Source organism: Chanos chanos, chromosome 8, assembly GCF_902362185.1.
Source record: "Chanos chanos chromosome 8, fChaCha1.1, whole genome shotgun sequence".
Lineage (NCBI taxonomy): Eukaryota > Metazoa > Chordata > Actinopteri > Gonorynchiformes > Chanidae > Chanos > Chanos chanos.
In genome coordinates this window covers 43,866,255-43,877,731 of record NC_044502.1, presented here as the reverse complement: position 1 = coordinate 43,877,731, position 11,477 = coordinate 43,866,255, and the positions used below count along the sequence as shown (strand labels likewise).

Below are 11,477 nucleotides of genomic sequence, written 5' to 3'. Positions count from 1 at the left end.
GCTGCAGAGCACTGCATGCCGGATGTCAGGGAATTTCAGTCGTCTAGTGGGAGAGATTTTCGGAGCACTGATACTATTTAGACCAAAAACATAGCTTTAGTAAAAATGCATGCAGTGCTGAATGAGTCACAGGTGAGATCTCCCACTCTCTCTCTCTCTCTCTCTGTGTTGACTGGATGACTCATGCACTGTGTGCTGTTACAGTACCGCTGTGGGGAAACATTCCACACACTCACTTACACAAGCGTTGAGTTAAAACAGTCCTGCTCTTTGCAGGCTGCGCCCTTGCTTGTGTTTGTATGATAATTCCTAAAGATCTCTCCATCTGTCTGTCTGTCTATATGTCTATCTGTCTACCTACCATGTATGTGTCCTCACAGACTTGCTTTTTCTAAGTGTTTCTGTCTGTTACTTCATCACACTCCCTGACTGGCCAGCAAAGCATCTCATTATGTTCCATCTGTCTGTCTGTCTATCTGTCTGCCTACCATGTATGTGTCCTCACAGACTTGCTTTTTCTAAGTGTTTCTGTCTGTTACTTCATCACGCTCCCTGACTGGCCAGCAAAGCATCTCATTATGTTTCTGTACGTCAGTACATTTGAATCGTTTTGCCCGTCTGTTGCGCCTGACCTTTCCTTTTTACTACTGGCACGTGTCACATATCACCAGATCTAAATTTCACATCCGCAAGTGCATCTTCACGAGCCTCCATCTCTTGGCAGTAGCTGTCTGACTCATGTCCTGTTTACACACTCCTGTCGCCAGCGCCGTCCTGTTGTCCTTTTCTGGCCCTGAGTGTGAACTGCGTTTTCGGAGCCACACGCCGGTGACACGGTGTCCTGCTCCTGCCGCAAGGCCGCAGGAACGAGAGGACACGCTGTTCCCTTTGGACAGGCACGGGGACACCGCAGTGCCCTCACCGGACACGGAGGACAACGCTAAGGCGTTGAAGAGTCAGGAATATCACGCACTCTGCGGATACTGCTTTTGTTTAAATTAAAGTAGCTTAAAACAAAAGAATACTTTTGTTCTTTTATAAATAAGAAGTCATATGACTGTTCGTAATGTTTATCTTAGCTTTTGGAATCTATGTGTTGGCGCAGTTCAGACGAATCATCGCTCCAAGTCTTAAATGTGTTTTCTGTCTTGTCTAAAACTGGACTCATTGAATGTCTAGGGGTCTGGTCACTTCTGTGTGAAACACAGTCACATTCACAGGACAGTCAGCTAAAGGAATCTTTCTTGTCCTGTCATCAGACTGGATGTTAAAGCATTGCATTCAATTGATCTATATCGCTCCACCTGAAAACAGAGCTTCAGAAAAATATGTCTGTGATCCTCAAGAAGTCGCACAGTCATGAAAATACACCTAAAATTTTGGTTGACCTCAGAATATGAGACTCATGCTACCTGTCTGTGCACAAATCCTTTTTTTGGTTTAGCCACACAAGCTGAAATGTTCCATGTGCATGGCGCGGAGATGTATGTGAAGCCATCATGAAGATCCTACAGTATTAGCCAACTTTTAAATAAGCTTTTGTTTGCTCATGTTTTTTTTTTTGTTTTTTTTTTTGCCTATCAATTTTTCATCTGCCTCCAAATCTATACTCATACTCCATTCCGCAACCAAGAGGTCTAAATCATACAAGCATTTTATTTCTCAAAACACAGTCAAAAAAAAAAAAAGAAAGACATACAGTTTATTTTAGCTTAGATGTGCTTGAGTCAGGGAGTTTTATGGTACATGTCACCACAGAGAGACAGCTGTGACAGACTGTGACAGACTTTGATTATAGGCCATGCTAAGCGCTAAATCACACTGAGGACAGGCTTTGTGAATGCAGCGTGTACAGTCCATTTACAAAGTGTATTACCGAAATGACTCGTTGACAACAAGCAAGTGATATGCACTTATGTTTTATTTAATGACCGTAACAATAAATCTATGAAACAAAAAAATACACCAACATCAATGCAGTAAGCAGAGCTCAGCATCGTGAAGAACTGTAATAGCTCTCTGTTTTCCCAGAGGTCCAGGTAAGTGTAGCTTATTCTGGTCATTATAAGGATATTGATATTACTGTGCACACGAGAGAATAACGATTTTTTAGCCTCGTTTTACATTAAGTGTCTCTAGACACTGTGTGTTTAAGTAAAACCTACTGCCCCCTGTTGCAGGTTGGGCTTTGAAGCTACAAACTGTTGCGTTACACTTTAGAAGTTACAACATGTGCAATTACCCGCAATATCAGAGACAGAACTGGATCAAAGAAATATTTAAACTGTTTGGATGACTGGGCCCTGTCCCATTTCTCTTCGCTGTTCCCTGTCCGCGGCGCGGTGGGCAGCGCCGTCGCCTCACAGCAAGAAGGTCTTGGGTTCGATTCCTGGCCAGGCAGCCAGGGTCCTTTGCATGCGCTCCCTGTGTCTGTGTGGGTTTCCTCAGGGAGCGCCGGTTTCCTCCCAAGACATGCAGGTTGGGTGAATTGGAGAAGCTAAATTGCCCCCAGGGTGTTTCCTTGCCTTTCACCCTATGAGTGCTGGGATAGGCTCCAGCACCCCTTGCGACCCTGATTAGGATAAGTGGCTTAGATAATGAGTGAGAGAGTGAGTGAGTGTTCCCTGTCCTTGCGACCTTGCTCACAGGATATACGACAGTTCTGACAAAGCCTAAGTCCCTGACACTACATACTTACTTGACCTAACTGAATGTAAGAGAATATACCTCTGCAGAAGTTTCACCATAGTACAGAAATATGAAAATACACAGTAATTAGGGATATTATATGTAAAATATTTGTAAATTAAGCCCACATAGTATCCATATGTATGTATGTGTGTGTGTGTGTGTATATATACATACATACATACATATGCACGCACACACATATACATACATATATACATACATAAATATATATATATACTGCCTGGCCAAAAAAAAAAAAAAAAAGTTGCACATGCTAATATTTCGTTGGACCACCTTTAGCTTTGATCACAGCATGCATTCTCCATGACATTGTTTCAACAACCTTATGCAACGTCACAACATTTATTTCTGTCCAGAGCTGCAATCATTTTTGGCCGAGACCTTGTCGACAACAGGAGAGTCTAACGACCCCGTAAAGTCTTCTCCAGCGCATCCCGAAGACTTTCAGTGGGGTTAAGGTCAGGACTCTGTGGTGGCCAATTTATGTGTGAAAATGATTCCTCATGCTCCCTGAACCACTCTTTCACAATTTGAGCTCGATGAATCTTGGCATTGTCATCCTGGAATATGCCCGTGCCATCAGTGAAGAAAAAATCCACTGATGGGACAACCTGGTCATTCAGTACATTCAGGGTCTCAGCTGACTTCATTTCACTGCCACATAACGTTGCTGAGCCTAAACCTGACCAACTGAAGTAACCCCAGATCAAAACACAACCCCCAGAGGCTCCGAATGGCGACTTTTTTTTGGCCAGGCCGTGTATGTACTGCTATTAATAACAGTATAACAGAAATAACAGTGCGGGCTGAAAATAATATAATAATATACCTTTCATAACATTCTGCTCTCATTCAAACTAGCTTTGATCATTTTTAAACTACTATTAACAGTCAGTACAGTGGCTCAGAAGACTGCCAAGCAAAGCTTTATGGCTTGACATAATTAGACAATCATACTCAAAAATAGGCATATCTATGTATATATATATATATATCGAATCTCCTAATTCGTATAATTTATGTTCATTACTCTATTTCTCTCTTAGTTCATTACCTGAGTGAATCTGTAAGAATATCTTTCTCATAATCATTTCTTCATTATTTGTCTTTCTCATCTGAAGTTGTATCACCCTGTTTGGATTCATCCTTCTCAGCTGGCTTTTGGTCTGAGGTTGACTTCTCTTCATTCTTTTCTGGGCTCTGCTTACCGTTCTCAGATTTCTCCTCTGAAACATGTTGGTCGTTTACATTCTCTGAACCTCCTTCTTTCTCTGCGTCTTTCTCATCGTTCACATTCTCTGAACTTCCTTTCTCATCGTTTACATTCTCTGAACCTCCTTCTTTCTCATCGTTTACATTCTCTGAACCTCCTTCTTTCTCATCGTTCACATTCTCTGAACCTCCTTCTTTCTTATCGTCTATGTCGTCTGAACCTCCTTCTTTTTCTGCCTCTTTCTCATCATTTGTCACCTCCTTCTCGTCAGCGGCACCTCCGTCAGCCTCTCTCTCTTCCTTATCTCCCTTTTCCTTTTCAGTTTGTGCATCTTCTTTTTCTCCGTCCGTCTGATTCTCCTCCCCTTCTGTCTTTCGCTCATCCGTTTTTTCTTCACTGGTCTCTCTGTCCCCACCTGAGGATTCAGTCTCCTTCTCTTCCTTCTCTCCCTCCTTTTCCTCTTTCACCTCCTCTTCTCCTTTCACCTCCTCTCCTTCGTCTCCTTTCTCGCCCTCCTCTTTCTTCACGTCTTCCCCGTTCTCACCTTCTTTCTCCTCTCCGACGGCTGCGGTGGGATCGGTCTTGGAGGAACCGACCCGATCAGCTGCGCCCTCTGCATTCTCCTTCGTATCCGTCGCTTTAGCAGCGTCCGCTTCACCGTTCTGGAAGAACATGAGATGAGACAAGAAGTGTAATGACGGAAAGACCACAGAGAATGGCTTAATGGCTTTTTTTTTTTTCTTTTTTTGGTCCTAAAACACAACTGCAAAGGAGCCTAATCCCATTCTCACACTGTTTGTGTGTATGTTCAGGGTTTCTGTACATCTAAGCCTCGGATACATGACCAAAAGGAAGGTTAAGGAATGTTTCTTTTTCGCTATCTTCTTTCAGTGTCGTGCTCTTGTGTTTCATATTATGTTACACATTTTATGTTACGTTATATATCAGTAAACGGAGACATTCAGTTGGTTACAGTAGATGTGTAAAACCACACACATGTTGTGATATAACTCTGCAGGGACAAGTGGCTGGCTGTATACAGTGTGGAAGTTTATTGTACTCCTGATGCACTTGTGTGGATATCATAGTTCAGAGTCTTCTACGGATAAACAAAAGTCCTTTTCTGTGAATTTAAACACTAATGACATATCTTAGGGGGGTTATCTCATTTTCTGACAGTCAGAGATGTGACAGGAGTGATGAATTCAGTGAAAAAAAAAAAAGACTCTCTCAAAAGGCTCATTTACTCCTGTTGTATTCAACTGAGGATGCTAATCCAAACATTGGGAAGCCCAGCTCTCAAAGTCAATGGGGTGCATCCGATTCGCCCTCACCCATAGAGTCATTTTAGTATGAGTGAAGAAAAGAAAGAAAAAAATAAAAACAAAATAAGAGAGAATACAACTGTCCTCTCCTCTGGTTTCTGAATGTATTCATTTACATCCTGTCTTCTCAAGAACTGGATTGGATGCACCCACTCTAATTGCTTCTTTTCCTTGTCCTCGTGTTGTAAAGTCCATTAAGCAAAACAGAGTGAGTGGAGCGAATGCGTGGATGAAACAGCATGCCATGTAACATCAGAGTGGCTTTCCAAAGTGTTGCCAGCCATTAATAGAAACACATCAACAGACAACTCTTTAAGGATATTTGGACTGAGCTGATAATTGCTTCTTTTCCTTTTTTTTTCTATTCTTTTCTTTTCTTTTCTCAGAGTACAATTTCGACTCAAGTCTAGTAGTAATTAATTGCTTGTGATATCACAATGACTTTGGGAATAGTTGTAATTATTCTACCCCCCCCCAATAAGGCTTTGAAAGAGTAAAATCAAATCATTGTAATTTGATGAGAAATGCTCGTCAAAAGACGCCTTGGGGACAATAAGGTAAAATTAATATGTGTATATAAGTGGGCCGTTTTCCATAGGAAGGAAAGTACCTCGTTCTCTGGTGCAGCCACGGCAGGGACGTGCTGATCTGTCACGGGGTAAACCAGTTTAAGTTTCTACTTATCTGAAAAGACGAGCACCAGTTGGGGGGGGGTTACAGGTAGTCACGGCGACGCTCTCAATCTCTTTAGCATTAGACCTCAGTGACAAACAACACTGTTAGTCACATTGTTCAAATGTCTCCTAGAATCTATACATCTCTCCCCCGAGGTACTCGGCGACGTTTTCTATGGCCGATCAGTCATTGCGGCCCGCGCTTGTTTGTCATTCCGCGTTCGACGTTCGACGCTGAAGGAATTTTCGCGAAATTGAATAGGGCACACGCTGCATTCCCAGAGGCAGAGTTTCTGTCCGAGTCAAAGGTCAGGATGATCTAATTTGGAGAGCCTCCCCAAAGTAGCCCATTTCAAACAATCATTTTCCTAACCAAATGGATTGCGACTGAGGCTGAGCAGGGCAAGCGAGAGACGTCACAAATGGCACATTACGATGACAAATGTTATCAGTGCGGCCGAAAGAAGATTATGGCCCCCACCAAAATAAGCTCATCGCGCACTGAGGCAGCCGAACAAACACGGCCAAACTGCGCCTCTCCCTTGGTAGTCATTCAAAAGCAATTGGTGGTCACCAGACTCCAGCTGATGTTCACAAAGGTAAAATGAAGGTGGACATTTGAGGGAGAAGATAAATCAAATCAAACTGGTGGAAGGTGAAGCCAAAACCAGCTCAACACGTAGCTAACCAGTCAGGCATGCCGTACTGTCTCTTAAAGTAGAACGTCTAAAGAACAAAATTCGAATTTTGGATGTTTCAAAAAGGATTTAGGTCACACTGTTGTTACTGTTATTGTGTTGTACTGTGTTATAAGGTAATGTTAAATTTTGACATCATCTCAAACGTCTGAAACCAAGGGCGCTGCTTCTCTTACCCAGATATTTTTATATTTTTAAAAGGTGTGATTATAAAGTTCGAGTTCATAATGTTTGTGTTCGCAGTGATTACGGTTACTTCTGATACAGTCCTGGTGCTAATTAGAAATAGCAGTTTTCTAATTAAACCATTAACCTCTGTGTACATAGGCGTGCGTGCCTACGTGTAGCTTTGCCAAACCTGTCCGCCCGGTGATCCTCCCTTTTCTGGAGGCTTGTCTTCACCCTCTCCGCTACCTTCTGGAGTGTTCTGCTCACTGTCATCTGTGTGAGTTTAAGAAGAGAGAGAGAGAGGGAGAGAGAGAAAGGAGATGTTTCAGTGCGATCACAGAGAAGTGGGGTAACACTGACATCTTCTGGTATGTGCACAGTATTTTTAAAAGCCCTTCTGCTCAGTGCTGTGTCGCCAGGAGAGGCGTACCGGAGTTAATCTGGATTAAAAGAACAAAAAAAAAAAGAGTGCACTAATGTGACAACGGTGGTGAAAAAAAGTGTTAGAAGTTTCAGATCAGGTTTTAAGAGGAAAGAGATTACCAACTAAATCTTTTTGGGCATTCCACGGTGTACTGGACCACAGAGAATCCTCAAGGTGCATGTAAGTAAAGTCTTAAAAGTCTTAAAACTGAGTGCTACCCAAAAAAAACTCCATTCTGTTCTATTCTAGTTGATGGTAACAATGGTAACACACAGATAAGTAACCAAGTCAATCTAGCCAGTAATCCTGCTCCTTACAGCACAACAGTCGCATCACAAAAACGACACCTTCACCTGAAAGGTCATAAGAGGACTGTTAAATATAGTATCATTCATGTTTTAACACTGTAATACGTGCTAAGCAAAGACAGCACCGCTTTCGTGAATTTCGCTTGACCTGATTTGGATTCTTGACAATAACATCAGATGGATTTGCCACCCCTAACCTCGTGTAACATGGCCTGTGTACAGGTGGGGGGCAGGAGGAGAAATGGGAAGAACAGGGACATGAGGTTCAGAGTAAGACAGGGAGGAAAGTCCGTCTTGTTGAAGCAGATTTTCAGCCGACACATATGGGCTACATTTGGCCACACAAACAACTAAAAAAAAAAAGAACAGGTGATATATTGACCGTGTGTGAGGAGAGCTCTTCTCTTCAGTGTTAGGGGGGAAAGCTCCAACCCAAAATTAACCCCTAACCCTCGTCCCTAGGGCTCTATTAAGAATCTGAGGACAGAGCCTCTGGAGTGTACCGCACACCATGTTGTTTCAGCTGATTACAAAACCACGTCTGTGATTTTATGGATTTTCTATACAGTCTGTCTTTATGAACAGTGCAGTTATCACAGTGTTTTTAAAGCCTCCGTTAGCAGCTGCCCAAACGGTAAACGAGACAAATGTTTAACCCAGTTTATTTCATTAATTAAGGTTTTTTTTTTTGTGCCCCAAAGTTTAATCCAGCATCGGTGATTAATGTTAACTCTGGCTGGAGGAGCATCTCCTGAGGAGACGTGTGTGTGTGTGTGTGTGTGTGTGTGTGTGTGTGTGTGTGTGTGTGTGTGTGAGAGAGAGAGAGAGAGAGATCCAGAGGAAATGCAACCATATTCATTCATCTGCTTTAGGTACATGGGCAACAGTTAAAATTACTAGCATCTGGAAGCTTCCAATTACACATATACACCTAGAGAGAGAGAGAAAGAAAGAGGGAGAGAGAGAGAAGTACGGGAAGGGAGGGAGAAGGAGAGGGAAATTGACAGAAGAGAGAGGGAGACTGAGAAAGAAAGAGAGAAGAGAGAGAGGAGACAGAGAGAGAGAGAGACAGATAGAGAGAGAGGCGGGGGGGGGGGGGTTCCTCTGTGAATGCTTGTCTGAAACATAAAATACTATGAGATTAAAGCAACACTGTTAAAATGACCGTTTGATGGGGAGAAGCATCATGTAATTATTTCCTTTAGATTAACAACACAAGCATTTGTATGCTCTGGTAAACAAGAAAATTACACCAATGCTTTAAATCCTTAATGAGTTATAAATCCAGATAATGAGAGAGAAATCAATATATTCTAAATAATTAAGCAAAGGAATGAATACGCCTAGTATGACTTCCTTTTTTTTTTTTTTTTTTTTTGCCTGGATACCAGCTATAAAAATATTGCCATGGCGATTACAGCATTTTAACCAAGGCATTTAATGCATTTCAAATGCAAAAATGATTGAAGTTTAGCGGCGGAGATGAAACGCAATAGCAATAATGGGCTTTTTGAATATTTTATGGAAATCAGTTGCATTTATTAACTGTAGTCCAAACCAGTGACTGTAAGCAGGAGAGTTAATGCGACTATAAACATTTTTAATATGATTGAGAGCAGGAAGCTTCGTCTCATAAAAATGCTAAATCAAATTAAATACAACATTTTAAAACCTCGCTCTCATTAAATCCAAACAGAATAAGGTCTGGGCAAGGATTTGGGGGGGGGGGGGGGGGGGGGGGGGGGGGTTGGGATGGAGGAGTTTCCCACCCCATTCCTCAAACAAGCGTTTTAGGTTCTCTTTTTTTTTCCTCTTCCTTTTTTCAAAGGCACTGCTTGTCTGCAGTCTGTATTGTCAGCCCATGGCCAATTTGCATGGCCAAGTCATTATCTGTTGAGCGAGAAATTCAATATAGATTTGACGGCTGCTTCCCATTTAAATGACACGCTTGCCCTCCCCGTCTCAGACATGAAGTATAGCACAAGAAATATGACTGCCTTCAATTCACACTTCGCTCCGAAGGCTTTTTCGTTTTTTTCTCTATTAAAGTAAACATGAATACGACAAAAATAACTAAGCTAAATATATTTCGTCCAGATGCTGTCGATATTTAGTGCAGACCATAAAATCTCGTACTGCTCAACAGTACATGGGGAATTAAAAAAAAAACAAACAAAAAAAAACAACAAAGAAAAAATGATCGTTAGCTGGGGTTTTTTTTTGTTTTGTTTTGTTTTGTTTTCTTCTCTTTTCTCTCGTTACACGCTACCAACACAAAAGACCACATTTTTGGATCCAGACATCAGCAAACACAAAGCAACAGCGCTGAGGGGGGGGGGACCCATTGATAAGGGACACAAGCCTATGCAATTTAAAGGAAAGGGGAAAGTGTTTAAAAACCGTTGCTAGGCGCTAGGCCTTTATAGCTCAGCCACCACCTGCACCCCCCCCCCCCCCACACACACACACACAACCCCCCTCCTCCACAACCCCACACCACACCACCCCACCCCACCTCTGGCGGAGGTAGAGCATGTCCTGCTGTTATCTGGGGGTATTTATGGATTATTTTAATAAAGCGGGTATCCCCTGGGGCTCTGGCACATTCAGCCAAACCCTGAATATACATAACGTAGCAAGGCAAACGTACTCATCTGCTCAAGGAATGACCTGTTTTTCTGTGTTTCTGGGCCCTGGCAGGGGTGGTCGGCACCGAGGTGAGGGTTTCGAAAGCAGGTTTTAACCATCCAAAATTGCCTTGTGCAGACTGTTTTTATAATTTTCAGAGCTGAGACAGGTGATGAAGCCACTGGGAATCAATTACTCTGTCTTCTGGAGTGTTTGTTTCGCCTGAGTGAAGTGTTTTTAAGATGAGGAGACGTGAATGTGATAAATAATGATAAAAAAAAGCAGCCAGATGAATAAGTGTTGATGTGTTATGCTGTCCCTGCCATGTGAAACCAGTCATAAAAAATGAAGGCAAAGTTTGGTGAAGCTCCCATTAAAAACAGTAAAAAAAAAAAGTCATTTCTGGCATTAGCAAACAAAGTAATGCATGCATGTGGCATTCTCTATCCTAACTCTAATCCAGTCAAATGTTATGAATAACCAGTTGACCGGGGCTGTTGGGGAGTTATGGGTTGTACATGTGTTGAACTGTGTGGTCAGTTGGTTTTTGAACTATATAGGTAAACTGTTTCATATGATCCAAACTTCTGTACAGTTTGGCATATCCTTTATGATCACTGGATGAGTTGATTGTTAATTGTTATGTGACCGAATGTGCTTCTTCTATCTCTTAGTGAAAAGTGGTAAAACACGAACGTGTACACGAACATTTAGCCTAACCTGGTAAACGTACTGAGATAGCTTTAAAGCAAGGGGCTCAAACCCCGGTCCTGGAGGGCCGGGGTCCTGCTGAATTTTGTTTTCACCTCTTAGTTACCTGTTGATTTTCACCTTGAAAACAGGTGTGGACACTCTTCAGCCAATCAGAGGTTCTATTTAGTTGATCTACAAGAAAAACAACAGGACCCCGGCCCTCCAGTTTGAGACCCCTGCTTTAAAGGGTCAGTTTGCCTTTTTGCCCCAAAATAATAAAAAAAAAAAAGAGAGTCAAATCCAAGCCTGTATGTTAAGGAGGTAGTAACTATCACAACAATATTTTCAAAGCTCTCGCTTCAAATGCATTAAGTACTTCACTCAAACCTTCAACTCTAAAGCAAGTATTTGTGATTTCCTAAAATGTCCAAAATGCTTTTTTTTTTTTTTTTTTTTTGCTTTTCCGCTGCTTCTTCTTCTTATTTTTTCTTTTTTTTAAACGCACGTTATGCATGTTAGCAGATTAAAACGACAGATTATTATTTCTTTCTTTTAATCCAATAAGCCCTCTTCAAAGGGTCACCAAAAAGCCTCAGCTTTTTCAGGACTAAAAAAAAAAAGGAAGCCAGCCGTG

The 11,477-nt window shown here is 42.0% G+C and overlaps 1 protein-coding gene across 1 annotated transcript in view; it reads right to left on the bottom strand.

Annotated features, from left to right (window-relative positions):
- Positions 1-680: 680 nt before the first annotated feature.
- The window catches only part of LOC115819734 (doublecortin domain-containing protein 2-like), a 24,260-nt gene continuing 13,463 nt past the window's right edge, over positions 681-11,477 (bottom strand). Inside the window, exons 8-11 of the mRNA XM_030783235.1 lie at positions 6,981-7,063; positions 4,411-4,587; positions 3,921-4,224; positions 681-940 (exon numbers count right to left, since the gene is read on the bottom strand). Coding sequence (XP_030639095.1) covers positions 681-940; positions 3,921-4,224; positions 4,411-4,587; positions 6,981-7,063 — 824 coding nt within the window. The remainder of the gene's footprint in view (positions 941-3,920; positions 4,225-4,410; positions 4,588-6,980; positions 7,064-11,477) is intronic.